Source organism: Rhipicephalus sanguineus, chromosome 6 (genome assembly GCF_013339695.2).
Source record: "Rhipicephalus sanguineus isolate Rsan-2018 chromosome 6, BIME_Rsan_1.4, whole genome shotgun sequence".
Lineage (NCBI taxonomy): Eukaryota > Metazoa > Arthropoda > Arachnida > Ixodida > Ixodidae > Rhipicephalus > Rhipicephalus sanguineus.
The window spans coordinates 148,029,036-148,048,779 of NC_051181.1; the positions used below are offsets into that span (position 1 = coordinate 148,029,036).

The 19,744-nt window shown below is 46.3% G+C and overlaps 1 protein-coding gene across 1 annotated transcript in view; it reads right to left on the reverse strand.

Moving 5' to 3' along the window:
• Positions 1-379: 379 nt before the first annotated feature.
• LOC119397630 (uncharacterized) overlaps positions 380-19,744 on the reverse strand; it is an 81,735-nt gene continuing 62,370 nt past the window's right edge. The window contains 11 exon segments of the mRNA XM_049416627.1: positions 380-500; positions 3,718-3,881; positions 4,256-4,437; positions 5,768-5,982; positions 7,009-7,118; positions 8,210-8,336; positions 9,722-9,890; positions 10,480-10,634; positions 12,683-12,717; positions 12,719-12,787; positions 17,071-17,498. Of these exon segments, the coding sequence (XP_049272584.1) occupies positions 416-500; positions 3,718-3,881; positions 4,256-4,437; positions 5,768-5,982; positions 7,009-7,118; positions 8,210-8,336; positions 9,722-9,890; positions 10,480-10,634; positions 12,683-12,717; positions 12,719-12,787; positions 17,071-17,498 (1,739 nt within the window). The 3' untranslated portion in view covers positions 380-415.

The following is a 19,744-nucleotide window of genomic DNA, read 5'->3' on the forward strand; positions in this document are numbered from 1 at the left end:
AGGAGAAATATATTACAGGGAGGCTATATCTCATGCGTGACTATTCCAAAATTGTCGCATTTTACTACATGTTATGTAACAATGTCACCAAGCTACGTGGCAAGTCGACACATGCCGCAGTCTATAGAACTCGCTTGCCGGGTATGAGTCATGCCGATGTAAGATAAAATATTAAGCATGGAAACAAAGCTTGTTGTCATTCCGACTCGACGCTTCATACTAATATGCATATACGGATGATGCCTGGTAAATTCACTATTCAGCACTATTCAACACTATTCAACAGCTGCTGCACGTTGGAGGATCAGCTAAGGGAGGTGGAATGTTGACGGTTCCAGTCCACGGCGTTGGTAGCTTGGAACAAATAAAAACAAACATTGGCGCTCAATTTGTTCTCCCAGTTCTAAACAGCTGTTCAAGGAGGACAACCGTTTGCGATCAGGCTCATCTCCTTCTCGTTTGGTTGGTTGTCTAGACTAGGCTGCTGTTCCTTGGGCCTCCTGTGGAGAAATAACAAAAAAAGAAACAAGCAAACAGACGACAATGTTTAAGCATCTTCCAGACTTTGCACACTGAAAATAGTCGGAGACCTTAGATAAACCTTGACTACGCTGAAAACCTACAAAAGTGCCTTCAAAGACACCTGGGTGACGATGCAGTGTTCCGCGTTCAGTTTCCAAAGAAAAAGACAAATATAAATGTTCCTGAACGTGCGTTGCAACCAGTATGAAGCGAAGCATCGATGAATTGGGCAATGAAATACCGTAAAACGGAATGCGATGCGTAGGAATGTTCTTATTTCGAATTAGACGCAACGTGTGATCTTATACGCGCAGAATCCTTGTCATATGTAATGTTTAATTTTATGCACTGCATAGTTTGCAGGCTACGACAGAGTGCGAAAAGCAGTTCATACGAATTCTAAACTCGAGACGTAGACGCAGTGATGCCACGAGGGTGAATTCTGGACGATGTATGTTTTGATGTTTTGTACAGAGGAGCAACGGAAGGTGCAATGCGGTGAGAAGTGTAAGAGTAACCTGTAAGAAGCGTAAGCTCTTGTGTAAAAGTAGCACACGCCAGATGGAGCACACTCAACGCTCAAAGTTTGCGGTTGGTAAAATATAAGAAAAATCATTAGAGCACTCAATACCAAGCGCAGCGCTGTTGCAGTTAGGGCTCCGCATGCTTCAGAGACACCTATGACACTGCATGTCCATATTGTGTTCCTTGATATATGGTTTCATACCCAAGGCAGAGATGTAATCATTTGCATTGCTTTGTCATCGGTCGGCATGTAGTTTGTTCACACTTTTTGCATTTACTTTAGAATGTTTTTCCAGTAGTTGTGTGTGTTACGAATAAGCGAACATCTCATGTAGAAAAGCTCATAATGACCCGTGCACTCTTAATTCATCCACGGGAAGGAAGGCACACCAAACTCTTTTGGGTAAGAAAATAACTGCGGCTTCGAAGCCCTAAAGAGAGGCATTATTAAGTAAAATTTAGGCGTCATTTTTTTGCGTTAATGTTTTGACCTGAATGGAGGGACTGAACTGTGAACTGCTGGTGGAGATTGTCGTAGTAATAAAAGCCGTTATAAGGACTTGCGCAAGAGAAATCGAAGCTGTAGCAGGATCCTCTCGAGTGCTGTTATCAGCGGCAGCAAAATGAACCCTCTTTCCTAAATATTTTAAAACAATAAATAAAACTGGCAGCATGCTACACCACCTGACATTTGAAAGCTAAAGTCTGTTGTGAACTTGGTAGTGCATTAGCTTATACAGTGGGGGAGCAGGCTTAATGAAATAATGAGTCGCAGTGTGAAAGACACGCAATAAATTGCTTCGACCTTCTCCATCGATTCAAATGTTTGTCCCCCATCCACTGAAGCTTTCTGCACCTCCCGTGGTATTGCGCGGCCTCCGGGATCGGGCTACTTTTGACCGTTATAAGATGTCAGGCAGTGACAGAATGTGTGACGTCATGATGACGTCACACATTCTGGCGATCTGTGACGCCACGATGCCGTCACGCGACAACGTCCCGTAAAAAAACCCACGCGACCTCCGAGTGAGCGGTTACGTCATGGTTACTTCTCATGACGTCATGATGCGACGTCATCACTCGCGCGGAGGTCACGTGGGTTTTTTGGAAGGGCAGTTGCGAGACCTCGCGAGCCTGGAAAGGTCTCGCGAAGTCTCGCGCAAGTCTCCCGGACGGTAGCGCATATATAGCTACTTAAAGGGCCCCTCACCAGGTTTGACAATTTTGAGCTGACGAGCGCAATGCATACACTGGGCGTTCACTATCACGTCTGCCAAAATTTGCAACGCTACGCGCCGCGGAAATGGGTCAAATTTCGAGGTGAACGCTGCTTGCCCTTCCTCTCGCGGGCACGCGCTTTAGAGAATGAGGGGATGACGTACATGAGAAAATGACCCTACGTCGATGGTAGTGCTGTGACGCCGCTGCTCTACGTAGACGACTGTGCTCTGACGTCGCCAACAGAGCACGTGACACTGCGACAATTATTTGACACGACATGCGTAGTTTGTGTACTTTGTTGGTTGAATAGATTAATAAAACTTGAGAGAAATAGTGAGACACACAAAGGGAATGTGTGCGTCTTTTTCATTTTTTTTTCGTGAATTGCAGCGAGATGCGGGGCTAATGTGCCTCCCTTTCCCATGCGTTCGTGTCCCCGCGGTTAGCGCATCGAGCAGACGCCAGCCCTGGAAACGAAAGTAATGTTCTTACGCGTTCGAGCACTCGTTATGCTCATTTATTCTACCGCGTCCAAGTAAACGTTAGTGCGGCACTCGCTCATGATACGGCCACTCTCGAGCCCGTACAAATGTCTCAACTTTCATGCCCGTCTCGCAGAAACAGGCAGTACACCACAGAGAACGTCGACAAAACGCCCACGGCCGCTACATAAAAAAAAAAAAGGTAGCGGCTGTGCAACGCCGCTCGCGTGCTCGGGCTGGCTCGGGCACGTCATGCGCACGTGACCATGCATGCGCATGACGTGTTCATGCGTATGTGTCAAGTGAAGAGGGTAGGGAAGGGATTTGGCTTGCTAAGGCTACACGGGGCGAGTGGCAAGGGTTTGAAACGCCTCCTCGCATCATGGTTTCGCGCCACTACAAATTATTGTTTTTCTCAGCTCGTAATGAACCGATTTGAAAAATTCTTGCGGCATACTGCTCTTCATTCGGCACACAACAACTTCCAGCGTCTAACTAAAATTTGCTATGTGCCCTGGTGAGGGGCCCTTTAAGGAATATTTGTAGAAAGTACGAAAAACAAAAATGAAAAACAAAAAGGACAAGAAAGGACGCAGACAAACGCTAGTCTGCGTCCCTTCTTGTCCTTTGTGTTGCTTCCGCGCTACTTCGATTCTGAAGATTTAAGAATCACGCAGCCGTATCACGTATCTTTCTACGCTTTCGATTAAACTCCAGTTGCTAGTAGTGCGTCATCCTGTCGTTTTTCTGTGTTGTGGTTTTTTTCGCGCTTTCTTAAAATATGAATTTGCACCAACTCGCCCAATTGTCCCCGTTAGTCCACTTAAGGCTTTCGCCTTAATCGTGAGTATTTGTCGGACTCTTTTCTGGAAGATGGAGGCGGTTATTCTCGCGGCCGACACCTGTGTAGTTTGCTTTTTCACTCGCTGTTCTATCATGCACATTCTAGAGCACGGACAACACGCACCTGTTGAAAGAGAAAAATTTTTGTTTCACAGAAAACTTCTGTGCGTCCTCCATGTTCTGGTACAGAGGGTAACCGCGGGTTTCAGGCAGCCAGGCGGAAAATCCTCCTCCCAGTGTTGCGAGCATGGCTATGACTGAAAACGGGATCCAGGTTCCGTACTTTCCCTGCGAGAAGGGATAAAGGGACGACACAGTGTTAGACATCGCGCATACATGTATGGCGCGTCAGGGCACCAGTCCTGGATGTGAACACGAGAGAGAGCGCGAAGAAGTGTAAGAAACACAGTGCCAGCATGTCTGCATGTACTTTTAATCTTACCCGGGTCATGTCGACCATAATGGAATAAAATAAATAAATAAATAAATAAATAAATAAATAAATAAATAAATAAATAAATAAATAAATAAATTTCTTTTTCTGTTTCATGAAGCTTCCTCCTCCACACTGAGGGCCTCCGCAGAATTGATTTGCCGATTTCGGTGTTTACTGTATATTGGTACTGTAGAAAAAAATAATCGAGCAGTTCGGTAGAACGTACAAGGTAGATGATGTAGGGCATGCAGATGGTGATCGTCGAAGCCACCGATGAAGACGCGCCCAGAGCAAAGGAGCGCACAGGAGTGGGCATCACTTCGGACGCCTGCTGGTACATGACCATGGCGGACGCCGTGCAGAAGAACTTGGCCAGCATCACGAGGACGATGCCGGTGACTAGAGCGTCTGCACGCAAGAAGGTGGAAGAAGCACGATTGAATCTCGCTGAGGCGCTAAAACGGATGTCCTTAATGTTATACTGTTACACGTTTACAAACAAACTTGAAATGTGTGAGCCCTGGGAGAAGTTTTTGCAACACGAGATTCGCGGAAAAGTTGCAGTCTTGCCGAAAAGCGAAACACTTATAGCGATCAGGTTCGGTCTCTGCCGGCGGCAGTCGCCTTTTCGTCAAAAAAAAAGGAAGAAAAAAAAGAAAAGAAAAAGCACACACACAGACTTTATTCCGAAAAACACGCCGGTATCTTTTCGCCCACTTCAATTTCTTCACACTTATATCGTAATCACTACATATAACATCCCCTATACTTTCCTTGTCTTGATATTCTTTTAGTCCTCGTTAACGTTGTGTAACAAAGAAAAACGAGCCTTTAAATTTCCCCCCTTTCGTTGATTTATAGCGACAGCAAAACATTAAACAGCTTATCAAAGTAAGGTTTATTTTTTTTATCGGTCCTTTGTATCGCAGTAAGCATTGGCGTACTAACTAAATTCATGAGCTCAGTGTTATGCATGCACAAACACGAACGCATCTCACTCAACTGCGAAGACTCATTTTCACACCACTGGCACGATGAACAGCGCAAGCGTAGGGGAGAAGACGCATTGTATTGCTTCTCGCTTCTTTGAGATAAAGATAACGCGATCTGCAACATTAGGCGCGCGGAGAGAGCGTTCGCGAAGAAACCTTTGAGACCTTTGAGACCGCCGCAGATTGCATTCAAGATATGGCGTGCGCCGCCTTTTACGCACATTGCTGCGCGAAGCAACAGCCTGGCCGCTCTGTGGGACTGACCGAAGGGGACAAGCGCTTCACCTGCAGAAATCCTTCTTTCTCCCATCCCCTCAATAATCTTCACCCCTACACCGCACTCCACACGAAGACGAAAATCAGCCTTTTACGTTTTCGTGCGCTTCCCTCTGGCATTTTGGTAGGATTTTGGCAGGAGCCGGGACGACAGGACGACCGGTATTGCCTGAACAAAAGCCTCCGAGATGAAGAGACGTTTCACGAATTTTTGCGCATGCGCCGTGAAATCGTGAAAGAAAGGCGGATTACGATGATCGTACGACGATGTGACAGATACAACGAGTTGATTCCCGCGTTGTGGACGCTGCTTCGAATGTTGAACACATATACAAAGAGCTGTGACGACGGTACCCGTTTGGAAGAAAAAACATGACGACGGTACCCGTTTGCAAACATCGCAAGTGTTGCCGTATTGCTGTTAGAGACCTCAACCGGAATACACCATTGCGCCAAGGCACGACGCTCACCTTTGGGCGCGAGGCAGAAGGCAATGCACGACGCGCTGACCATGAACTGGAAGAAGACGTTCATCCATCGGCGTCCCAGTTTCTCCATGGCCCACCAGGCGATCACGCAGGCCGGAAACTCGACCAGGCCCAGCAGGAAGAAGTTTACGAACTCGTTGCCGCTCATGTTGGTCACGTTGATGCTCATGCCGTAGTATGCGCTCGCGTTGGCGACCCTTGATGGCAGGACGAAAGCATGACTGACTCAGTGGTTGGGAGCTGAGATGGCTGTCTTCTGCGTGATTAATCAGATTGTGGATTTATATTTCCTCTAGTTTCTTCGTTCATTCACTCTGTGAGCGTGAAAGTCAGGCAGAAAGGAGGGGGCCAGAATTCTTTTTTCTCACAGCCACTGATTCAACAGTGTATTTTCAGTCGTAGCTAAAAACATATTTTGGTGATCGTTTCAGTGCGCTTTTGTAGTGCTCCGAGGATCATGCAAAACAAAAATTTACCATCAGATTTAGCCTGAGCGGGCTCTACTAGTAGCAAGCAACCATAACAGTAACTTCCATACCTGGTCATTCTCACAACACAACTTGTAAGCTGTTTTATGACACATTTGTAGCATGACTAGAACTCCCTCGCAAGACAACCCGACCATGCCAAAAGTTACACGTACGGCAAGCACTATCAAAAGCTGATAGTGGTTCAATGTCCGCTTAGAAATTGACACTCACTGTCCTAATAGAATAGATATTCATCGCCATCGTACTGAATTACTGACTACATCAAAACGGTCCTATTCACTAAGAACTGCCCTTCTCGCGGGCTTCACTAAAGGCCTGCGTAACCACGTCATAGAAAGTGAGTATCGAACTTCACAATGGAACAATGGACAGAGGTTAACACGCTCATACACTACCGCAGTACAGCTTGGCGTGGATATTACGAGAGTTAATCAAAATGTTCAAATTTTTGTAAACAAGAGACCGTGAATACAATAATGGCTGTCTTGTCAGCGGGAATATGTGCTTCGTGTCTTCTCGGGGTTGCCTAGTTTGTTTCCTTGTTTGCTTTGTGAGGAAAGACTCTGTTACAGTTTTCCGACTGTTTCTTCCGCTAGTGGCTTTTCACTCATGTAACGACCAACACACCAGTTACACAATGAGGCACGAATCTCAGAAAGTAAGTGTGGCGCTTCCTCCTAGCCTAAATCAGCAAGGCATTACGTAACATCATTTTCCACGCAAATTACATACCAGCTCAGCGTGATGATCAGAAAGTTACTGCGGACTTTCGACATCCGTATGAGGTCAACAGTAGACGACTTGGCCACCATTTCTTCTTCTGCGAGCTTCCTCTGGACTCGCTGGCAAGGGAAAAGAACAACACCACTAAGCAATCGGTGCTGAGAGTGTCACCTTTAAGAACACGTTTGTTGCAGATACAGAAAGTGAACGTCTTGCTTTCCACGTTTGTCACGTAAAAGAAAATGAAGAAAAGGAGACCGACATGTAACACCCAAAAATCGATATATTTTGTTCTTTCAGAACTGTTGAAAGTAGCAGTTGTTGCTTATCGTTAGTGTGCTGAAGGGTTTACCATTCGTTTCTATAGCTACCCTAAACTAGCTGGTCATTCAGCACTGCCTCCTGGCTTTCGGAAAGTGGCCGTTTTTTCTTGCTCACTACGGACGGCCGCAGTTGGGAAACCCGAGTTTTCCTGCGCCATGTGTACAATTACAGCTCCCACTTTCACGGTGACCGAAGGGATAACTTTGTTTCCTATTCTCTCAGAACTCTCAGAACGGCTCTGACTGGAACGTCTTGCGTGTGTGTGCATGTGTGCGTTTTTTTTTCGTTTTCATTTTATCTCACTCTCTCTCTGTCCTCTTTCCGACCCCTATATCCCCACCCCTGTGCAGGGTAGCAAACCGGTCACTTGCGCCAGGTTAACCTCCCTGCGGTTCCTTTTCATCTATTTCTCTCTCTCTCTTGTTTCCTATCCGCACCGTAAGCAGGTCATTCGCATTACTTCTCCCCGCAATCTTCTCGCCTGCGGAACTGCTTCTCCCTTATCCTCTTCCTCGTCCTCCTGGGTCTTTTCTCTCTTTTTGATCGACACGAACCTCCCGCAAGGCCAACCAGGCGGGCATTATCAGGTTTTCGATCAATAACAGCGTCAGCGAGGAACCTTTCGATAACAAAGAAGCGTGAAAAGAAACGGCTGGTAACACACACACACACACACACACACACACACACACACACACACACACACACACACACACACACACACACACACACACACACACACACACACACACACACACACACACACACACACACACACACACACACACACACACACACACACACACACACACACACACACAGAAGGGGGCGGGGGCGGCGGGCTTTCTGGCAAGAGGTGCTGAGGCACGCTCGATTAGCCAATTACCTCCAAGTCAATGGCCAGGTTTTTGGGCGGGCAAACGCCGTTTGTCTTGGCGATGCGCGTCAGCGCGTCGGTGGCTTCGCTGAAGCGGTTCCGCGATAAAAGCCACCGCGGAGACTCTGGCAGCAGCCTGGCGAACAAAGGAGAGAGAACACGTGGGACAACGTTGAACCGTGGGACAACGTTGAACCGTGTTTCACGTGAATACAATGTTCAACCCTTTCAGCTTCCATGTACCCAAACAACGCGGTAGGCCTAACAGAAATAAACACTAAACGCGAATTATTGAACGTCGAGAACTTCGTTTAGCAGATTTGCTCTATTTTTTATGTTCTTAGGCTGTTCATGCTAAGCGGATATAGAGAAGATAACACGTGGCATTTTAGACCAACGGGAGGGGTATCAGGAGAAGGAGAAGCGCAGTTGCTCATGACAGGTGGCGTTAGGGCATTAGGAAATCAGCAGGTATAGCTTGGAATACGCTGAAGCCATGCAAGAATTAGAAAGACCTTTCTTTTCTCTGGGGTCATGCTTCTACTGCCTGCTGCACTCATGCATTTATTTACAATTTATTGCTTTACTTAAGCGTCCTCCGCGGTCGGCCGAACGGGGTGACGCATATCCCGAAATTGGCTGTGCTTGCGTGCAGGGCAGACATGCCCTAATATACATAGATATATATCCAGAGGGAACCGTTATCTTATGGTTCCTTCTAAGCTTGAGGAAAATAGGTGCGGCGCTAAATGGACGGGGACAAAGTGAAGACACGAACAGACATACACATGTCTTCATTTTGTCCCCGTCTTTTAGGGCCACACCTACCTTCCTCAAGCAATGAACAAACTAGCTCAGCAACATGCCCTGTTGAATTGTACTGCTTAACTATTCTTTTTTTGTTCTTCCATATCTTCGAAGAATATTTCGAGCGGATGCAAACCTGCAGAATGGGGATATCATAAAGGCTAACACGTTTTAATTAAACTGGCTGCCCCGTCCCAGAGAGAGAGAGATAATAAAAGGAGAGAAAGGCAGGGAGGTTAACCGGAATAGTAGCATCCGGTTTGCTACCCACACACGTTATAGTGGTCGGAAGGCAGCGAGCCATGTTCCTGTTGAGAAAGTCTTTAATTAGCGAGAGCACATCTGGGCGCAGGTGGTTTGTTTGCTCTCCTTGACATGATTGCGCAACAGTGCAAACGCGGGACGGTATACGGGAAGGCCACTTGACACAAACGCTTACTTCCAACAACAGATAAGGTTTGTTTAGAATTCCACACGTAATGCGCCCTTCTTGTGTGATTCACGCTTTTCTATCGCTCCGGTTTAGCTTCGTGTGCCGTCATGCCAAGGCAGCAGCCAGCAAGGGTTAACCTGTGGTTGACGTGTGAGCAACACGCACTATAAGGGATGACGCAACTGCAAACTGGCAGAGCTCCAGGGCACGTGGTCAGCATGATATATAGATGTTTATAAGGCAAGGGAAAGTTCGTAGGAAAAAAAGAAAAGGTCGGTTACTTCCAGTAGACCGCATTGAGCGTGGCTGCTGCCGAGCATAGGAGCCCGAGGACGATCCAGTCGCGAGTCAGGTAGGCCACCAGCGGCAGCAGGCAGAGCCCGGCGGTCCACGACATCCAGCCGACGGCCAGCATGGCCGTGCGTTGTTTAGGCCCCACCAGCTCCAGTACTGCGTGTGTTTTTCAATCAATCAATCAATCAATCAATCAATCAATCAATCAATCAATCAATCAATCAATCAATCAATCAATCAATCAATCAATCAATCAATCAATCAATCAATCAATCAATCAATCAATCAGTGTAGTATGTACATAAACGTGGATCCTTTAACATTCTATGATTGCGTGGTCTAGATCCTTTGTTAGCTATACTGCATTAAGGCTGTGTCACATGGTGCGATTGGCGTAGGCCCTGCATACCTAATGCTGCAATATTTACAAAGTAGAAGAGTTTATTGCTTTGACGTTAGACTTTCGCCGGCAGCGTGTGTTGTTGGAACATTGGCAGCGGCTTTCTTTACTGTGTTGGGTCGTACGGTTGCGCCTGTAGGGATTGTAATGTATATAAACAGGAAACGCAGATCGATCGCCTCCCCGCTTGAAAATTAAACATGCATGTTTTCGTATGATAAAGCCTAGCTCACCTAAGTTCTTTGGTACGCAATGTTATTGGAAGAACTTACGATGCTCATTCGGTTTGTGCACCAGTAGATTGACAAAAGAGAGCCTATTGGCATGAAGGTACTGGATACTCACGTATCACATATGGAAGCTGAAATATTTGGGGCATGATGGTGGCGTTGAAGAACCTCAGGATGATGAAAGCCACGAAGTTGGTCACGAGGATAGACGAGATGCCGAATACGGTGGCTACCACCACAGTGATGAAGAAGGCGAAACGACGGCCGATCCTGAAGAATAACCGTCAAGAAACTTATCAACCTTATTGGTTATTAACCTTATTAACCTTACTGCCAGACCCTCCAGGCAGCCTCATGGCGCTTTCAACCAGTGTGCGATAATCAGCATGCTCATCTTCATCTGGCAGCTTTTACATGAGCGACATTGTAATCCAACCTCCTCTATCGCTCTAACCAGCTTTGCATGCATTCCACGCCATTCTAGTAAAATGATATCGACGTTCATAAGTTTCGCCCTCATTGAAATACTGCTGCCGTGGCCGAGATTGGAACCCGCGCCTCCGTTCTTAGCTGCACAACGCTCTACCCGCTGCTTCCGTTCCGGAGCTGTGGCGGCAAAAACTTTGGGTCGAGCCTCTTTCTCGCAACATGGATCCCAGTCAACACACAGGTAGACGCCTAGCCAGAACACACTTTCTTCACACTCGGTACTCCAACGCTCCTGGCGTCTTCTATGTAGATGTCGCAGGACCAACTCCCTCCGGACACTTTATACGGCTGCACTGATCTCCGAGGGTCACCACGTTGACTGCCTCTTTCCATTCGCCTGACGCAACTCAGGCTGAAGAGGTGGCCATCGCTTTGGCCGCCTCTCACCGCACAGCAAGGGTCATCATCACGGACTCGCGCTTCTCCTGTTCCCGATACCCGCATGGTACCATAGCCCCTCTGGCCGCCCACCTCCTCCAGGTGGCCTCATGGCGCTTTCAACCTCACTCCATCCGCATCGTCTGGTCTCCTGGCCACGCGGGTCTCCTCGGTCATAGAGTTTCCTAAAATGACCTAGAGGGAACTCTGGCGCTGCGATCGTTCAGCCACCATGGGAATGATGGGTAGTACACGGATTTGCCTAGTCTTCGTGCTTGTGGGCTTCGAACGCACTTGTGGCTTTGTTTATCTCTATGTTTTGGTTTTTTTTCGGATAAAAGAATGGATCGTTGTGAACTTCGTGACCAGATTTGAATCGGTGAGCCTAAAGAAGTTCAAGTGGTGAAGTAAAACTGCTGATTTTTGCTGAACTTCGTTTTGCGACAAAGCGGATGCAGGCGACGCGGAGCCAAACGGAGCCGAAAGAACGAAGTTTAGACAAATCCGTGTACTACCCATGACTCCCATGCTGGCTGAAGCGCGATGCATTGCTAGCATTGCAGCTCCCATAGACACTAGCGCCAGAGTTCCCTCTAGTAAGTATTGTAGGAAACTCTATGTCCTCGGTAACGAAGCTCCCCGGTGCCTGCGTCTCTCTCTCCCGGGCCGTTACTCCCTCCGACTCCGCGTCTCCCCCAGCCACCTAAGCTCTTACGCAGTACCGCGCAATCCTCGATTATTGGACAGATTTAGTTGAGCGTCCGAAACAGCTTTACGGACGCAGCCTGCCATAGGAAATGGCTGGCCGGCTGCGTCCACAGAGCTGCTGTGGACGCCCAACTAAATCTGTTATCGGACCTCGCGCCGTCTTTATCCAGACCCTGCACGGGGCCTCTCTAAAGCGGACGAGCGGCTTCTGAGACGCTTGCAGACGAACACCTTGTTATCCTGCGGCCACCCTGTATTTCATGCCGGGTATATACGGCTACTGTGCGCATTGTGGGGTCCTGGCCAACAGCTATCACATGATTGCAGTATGCCCCGGCATACCTCTTCCTTTTTCATCCCCCTTCCCCCTACCCACAAGAGAGGCTTGCGAGGAGTTCCGGCTCGGCTGCTCTACGCGGGACGCTCAGCGCGCCTTGGTGGCCCGAGCCCGAGCAGCGATCATCTCCAGCGGACTTCCGGAATAGGGAGACCACCCAAGTGCATGTGTAGTGCAACGCTCTCTACTTTTCTGAATAAATATTTTACCACCACCACTACAACACTTTGAATTTTAAGCTAAATAGTAAGTGTTAGAGTAAGGTTATTGAGCTTGAAAGTCTTCGTCGAGCTACTGTCTCTTATTAAATGTTATTCGTTTGCTGTAACCTCTGAACGTCACATTGTAAACAACTCATTTTTCACCAATTCATGAAGTAACGCAGAATATAACAGACGGTTCTTACTTATCTGATAGGGCGCCGAAGAAAATAGTTCCTATAGGCGCTTCCTATACTTGTAATCGTGAATACTAGACTTGGAAGGTGACTGCGTTCGCAGACTAGGTCCCACTGAAAGACAATAGAAAAAGAAACAATGTTGTAAGCAAGCGCCACTCTGTTCTGAAATTTCTTTGCTATTCTTTGCTATTCAGTAGAGCTTTTTTTCTTTTTGTCTCGTGGATACCTTTAATGATGTGTACTATAGTTAGAAAGGGGGTAGCTTCATTTTTTTTAGATGTCTTGAGACAATCGACCGTTAGGTAGCCGGAATTCCTGTTTATTAACAATGAGCCAACAACAATAATATAATATTGATTCCTTTACAATACTAGTAAAGTTGCCTGTCATAATGCTGAAAACGTTGTAGCCGGTAATTTCAACGCACACGCAAAATATGGTTGCAGCAAAGGTCACACATTATTACCTTGACGGGTAATACGCTTAATTGCTAAACATCATTGTTGCCAGTACGTCACTGCAATGTTATGGCAGTGACATTTAGGTTATTTCTGCAAAATGGGTTCATATACATGTGACGTTTTAGAATACCTAGCCATTACTCGCACAATATTTCTGCTGTCTGATACATGAAATCGAAACACATTTTTTTTGTCAACTAGTTGTCAGGAAAACCTTTATGTCAGGAAAGCGGGTTCAACAAACAAGGCCTTAACTACGAGTGTAAAGTTAGTTTTACAACATGTATGCACTGAAACGATGTTCGTCGCAGACTGACATTGGTTAACGCTCACGCCAACTATAATAGAAAGGCGTTTTTTTTTTTTGCGCAGTTACCTAGAACACAACGAACCAGACTTGACAGAATGACAGAGGCAAACTCACCCTGCGAACACTCATGCCCGTAATAAAGTTTCCTTTTTGAGGAAATAAATGCTTCCAGAAACGCTTAGGAACTACCACGTTTAGATACAAAACTAAGCTAAAACGTATTGTACACTTCAGATAGCAGCCGTTTTCTAAACGCTCGCGGATATCCCAGTCGTTACAGTACGGCTTTTGTGCGCTCACCCGCAATTTCTCATACAGCCTGGAAACAGGGTAGTCACGCTCACTGTGCAGTACAACTGTCAAGATTATATACGGCTGTGCGGAGAAATTTGTACGTGTACGCTTAGTTAAGAATTGTTTCTCGCTGCACATGCGTGAGGAAATGTATGTTAAGCACACAATAAAAAAAGTGTCCAGACGTTTTAACAACACGGAATAACTACGTCACAGTATATAAAGTTAAACGCGCGCTCGTTCACATTACTAAGTGAAACAGATATTATATCCGGCCTTACGAATAGGCTAGACATAATATCGCAATGATTTAAAGGACACAGAGTTGCTTTCGGAAATCAGAACAGTCGGTGGCTTCAATGCCTTTCTTTCATCTTTTTATTTATACTGCAGTGTGGAAGCATGCGTTTCATAGGTTAAACGCTGCTTTAGTGTCGTAAGGATTTCACACACAGCAGGTAGGGCATTGCGTTCTATAACAGGGTAGTCCAGTATAGTCCGTAGTGTAATAGCGATAAAGAGCGGGAAAAATGTGAGATTGTTATCAGCTGTAACGTTGGGCTTACCGATGGACTTCGAAAACTTTGAATGCACGCAAACCTATTTCATAGTGGAAAGTATTTAGTTGAGCAATATATTCTATTGCTAGAATTTGAATTTGCTAGAATCTGCCTCTCTTGAAAAGAAATATTCCTGAATGCGTTTAACGCGCTGCTTCATGTACCGGAACGTTTAAATTTTATGTTTCGTACTCCTCAGTTCTTGATGAATGGAATTCAGACTCCAGCAATTTTGCCCGGACACCCAAGTAACTTTGCGGCTATGTTTTGCTTTGAACTGATAAGCGTCCAGTTTGCCAATTTCACTAATCTAGCAGTCCTGCTTCTACAAGGGGTGAAAATAAACGTGTAAAAATGCGGCGCTTGTAGGACCGTTTCTGTGACAGAACAGTGAGGGCTCATTCACACTGGGGAATCCGCCCGCCACAGCGACCGTAATTCGCGCGCCGCCGAAATTCCACATTGTTCACACCACTTAGCAACCGCACCGCCGAAACTAGGGCGTCTAGTTGTCATCGTCCCTTCGCGCGAAGGAACGCTGGCATCGACGCGCTCGGCGTTGTGTACGCGTTGCGTTATGGCGAAGCGCATAAACAGGAGCAGGGTCGTCGAACTGCTGGGCTTGCTGGAAAGGAACTTTCTGGCGATGTCTGACGAGGAGAAACATGCATTCGCCGAACAAGAAACGACGCAAGCAGTTGTGGGTGGTTCGTCCTGATTTGCAAGACGCGAGAAGCTTGGTCGAGCCCAGGTAATGCTACCCGTTTTGCGAGATCGCGATGAGGTATTGCAAAGATGCTAATCGCGACAACACTTGGCAGTTGTCGACAGCTACAGGAGGATTACGAAAGACATCGCTGTTGCTGCGGGTTTCGACGACTGCGATATCACAAGCGCGCCGCCATTTTTCAAATGTTCGACTCGCGTTCCGATTGGTTCGCGGTGAAGGAATCCGGCGGCAGCTGCCGCAAAAATCGGTCCAGGACCGATCGGCGCGGAATGGGCTTTTCCGGCGCATCTCGCTGCCGCCGAAGCGGATTCCGCGCGCTCTCGCCGCCGAATCTCTCAGTGTGAACGCACCTTGATAGTCCTTTGCAATGTTTAACGTTTATACATTGCTAGTAAAGACGAAAGCGAACTCAAGGCAACGGAGAAAAGAGTATAAATAAACAAAAAAAAATGTATACGGAAGCAGATGGAAACGTTGCTCTTCTGCGCCTAAACGACAAGGGAATTACCCGGCTCTCACGAGTAACGCGAGCGTTAAATTGAACGAACCTCTCAGTCAGGCTGCGTGAATACACGTTATGCATGGAAGCAATTTGTTCAAACTACGCCCTGGACACCAGTGATATATATGAAAAAAAAAAAGCGATTCCTTTGAGACAGCGTAATGAAGTTGGCAACCATTTTCTTTCTTTCTTTTTTTAAATACTGGTCCAACTATTAAAGTTCCAGGGCTTTGGCAAAATAAGCCGTCGTTTCCAACTCACGAAAAGTTCAGCAAAAATCTCAAACTCCTTGCTTTTATGAATGCCATCATGGCAGACTAAAAGGAACATAAATTTCAACACAACATAAAGGGACATAAATAATAAAAGGAACATAAAAGGGACATAAAAGGAATATAAAGTCTGCATAAGTTTCTCGGCGACATTGTTTGAGTGCACGCGTCAAAGCCGTTTTCGCGTTTACTCAAATGCAAACTATATATATTTCATTTTTCTTCTATAGGCGCGCTGAAAAATGGAACGGTGGTTAGTCACTGAGCGTCCTGCAACGCTTCCCGCACCAAAAGAGCTTTCCACGAAAGTTTGCGACATTTCGATTGTAATGAATGAATGAATGAATGAATGAATGAATGAATGAATGAATGAATGAATGCTAGATAATTGGTATTTTCACCTTCCGAATTTGTCTGTCTTTAACGACCGTCAACTGATTTCAATGCTGAATGTATATTGTACTAGGTGTTTGATCGTCGACAGCATGTTGATCATGATGTAGCCAAGAGCACACGTGCGACAAGGTAATCGAAACAAAATTCGCCGCCTCGTGCCAACGAAGGAAAGCTTTACACTTGCATTGTCTGTATTAAACATACTGCTTTATGCTATTTCGTTGCGATATCGTGCTGCAACTTTCTCGTAACGCCATCGAGTGTTTAACGAACTCAAAGGTGCATACCACGTGCATATCAGACACATCGTTGTTAACGAGTGGAAACACTCGAGTATAGAATATCGCGCATATATGGTACATGTTGGCACGCACGTTCATTTCGTTATTTTTGATGTGATCGGATTTCATATTTTTTTAGGTAGCGTGAGCTGGTCAAGCTAGTTTAGCGCAGCTTTTACTCCCGCCATCCTTCATGTACCACGAATGAAAATAAAGATTCAGTTAAATTCAATTCAGTTCAGAACTGTGACCGCCGCTCAGCGCAGGCCACGCAACAATGTTTGGGAAACTTCTCGATCGTTTCATATCACTCTGGTAAGATTGCGCACACGAAACGGGAAACCTAGTTTATTCTGGCGCTCATGCGAGCCCCAGCAATAGAGCTCGAATTTTCAAAAAATCACGTGTAAAGCACGACACGTTTCGCCGACGATCAGATTACTGACGGCCGACGAATGTGATCGCCGCTGTCAGTGTACAGCATGCATTGCTTGTACTTTGAGATACGTTGTTTTCTGGGCGCAGGTTCGCCTAATAGATTTTCGTCTCTACCAGTGTGGCCACCGCCTTCTCCACGTGACAACATACCTGAGTCGAAGCGGTGCTGTCGTAAGACGTCTTGTCGTAGTCGAACTTCTCGCATGGTTCCCACTCGAAGGCACCAGTCCCGAGCCACGACGACCTGTTCGCACCGTTCAGTATTTGTGTCACTAAACTCGAGTTGAGGGCAGCGAGTGGAAACACCCTACAGTTGTCTTCGCTGACGATGGCAGTCCTCAAGAGAATCGTTTCGGATGCTGTTAGGTTGTAGGTGTCACGCACAAAGTCCGGTAGGCGACAGGTGTGCTTAGGCGTGGACAACAGGAAAATCTGGCTCATGAAATATCCCGGCATAAGGATGGAAGCGGGGGCCAGGTATCCCCAGACCAGCATCTTCTGGAACTTTCCGTAGCCCCCGAGTTTTTCGAGGACATCTTCGAACTCCATTATTAGGTGGTCTCGGGTGCGGTTAACACCTGAAAGCGAAGAAAGGAGTAATGTATTGAGCGCGTATCTTGAGCATGTCTTGCCACGTGTGTGACTCTCTTTAAAGAGACACGAGAACTCTATTTGGTGATCATTATACTCTCATCGGAGAGTCGCGTGACCCAAAAGGGAGTTAAAGTGTCTCCTTAAAGAGAGTCATATACGTGGCAAGCCAGGACTCGCCGATTAGAGTAAGACATACTCTTCTAACGCATAACACATAACAGTAACACATAAGAGTAACGCAAGTTAACTTCTTCGGTAATGCTGTTCAAGTCGCCACGTTTCACTAGCGTGGGCCATTGAAGTGCGAACGGGAAAGAGCGAAACAGAATACCGTTGGCGAATGAAAACTTGAGAGCTATGATTTCGCACTGGCAAGTATTGCATGCGGTCGCTAGCTAAAGATTCTAGATAAGCTTTGTGTAAAGCAAAGCGTATGTTCCAGGCTGAGCGTCTCACTTTAAAGATTGTTTGCAAAAAAAAAAAAAAGTGAAGCAACGTGGCTAGCCCTAATTTCATCCAGTTTCATATGTCCACGATACGAAATTGCTCAGTTCCCTCTATTATTGCCTCCTGCCCTCTTCCACGCTTTCTCTTCCCCACCCATTTCCCATGCCGATCGGAAGGCCAGAGATAGTTCCTTCGGCCAACGGATTCAGCATTTCCTTAGGAGGAGGAGGAATAAACTTTTTAAGAACCAGCAATTTAAGTGCCTTGGTCTTATTTCCTTAGTATTTCCTAACTAATAATTTATTTCTATGTATTCATTTTGAATTGTTACTCGTGTGAAGTAGGATTACCAATGATCAAATGAGGGAATGTAGAGTATCGGCAGAGGGCACTGATTTACGACAAAAGGTCATAAACTGTAAGTTGTTCTGGTTGCCTACATGAATGAGAGAAAGTAGTTTTGGATTACGTTGTATTGGGAAACTTGTAACGAAAGGCTAATGACAACATTTGCAAGGACATATAGAAGAGTACAAGGTTTGCCACGAGCGTCGTGTACCTTGAAGTATCAAGTGACAACGTCTCGTCGCGGTCGCCGAATCGGAGGCAAACAGAAAATGATTCCTTAACATAGGATTGTGCCGCTATTACATCTTATTTTAGTGATCCCTTTGATAAAAGTTGATTAGACAGACCCGTACAAAGACATTGCCAGGAATAAATTGCTAACACTAACGTTTTCAGTGCAATGGTGGACGTACGCCGCCGCGTCCGGCGTCGCTCTCGTCAAGTACTCAAAGTATAAACAATTGAGAGCCCTTACGCCACTGTGGAGATGGAGGTCAGTGAAGCCAGCGGCTGCGGCTCCTCGTTCTGCGGCTAGCGCGATCTCTACGTCACGAGACAAAGGGGAACAGCGATTGGTGGGAAGTGCCGCCGCCGAGTATCGCGATACTTACGGAATAGGCAGTGGCGAGGGGGCGAGGGTGATGCACTAATGGCGCAGAAAATTGTTGCTGTACGAGTATTTTGTCTACAGGTCGCGCGCTGTCACAACCTAGTCATTGATATACAGCCTCGCTATAAAAGCTGGGATTCAGTCACGAATTATGACGCACTGTTTGCAAATGCGTCAAATTGGCATGTCATAATTCGAAGGCCCTCAGTATTACATTCCAAGAAAGAAAATGAAGGAATGTGTTGTTTTTTGTGAGTTTCAGTAATTAATGTTAATTAGCGTGTAGCTAATTATCTAATTATTCTGGAATCAGTCAGCTTCAAGACTTGCATAAAAAGAATCAACTATTAGGCCCGGAATGCATGCACAGTTTGCTTTTGGTTGTATTCGTTTCGAACTGAGAAAAAAAAAATACTCTTCACAGTGGTCCTGGAAAGCGGCACGTCGAACGATCGTCTAACATGGCAGTGTCTCCAGCAAAGTTATCCCCTGCAGCAACGCGCAGCACAATGAATTTAAATGACCGCTAGTTGTCCACTCAGGAAGCCTGCACGAATTCGCACACTGATTTTCAGCCCATTCGAAGAAACACGCGGCGTGTAACGCGCCTCCGAAGTTCGCGTACACAATTGTGTACACCGTGACTGAAGGGGATAGACATTCTTATCGGAATAGTTAAGAAAAGTCCGTACTATCATTTGTAGGCGTTATTTCATATTTCAGTTTAAGAATTTAAACAATTATTTTCTTTGGGATATTGGAGAGTGGAGAGATATATCGACGTGTAAGGTTGGAGATTTGCCGATAATACAAGAAAATGCTATG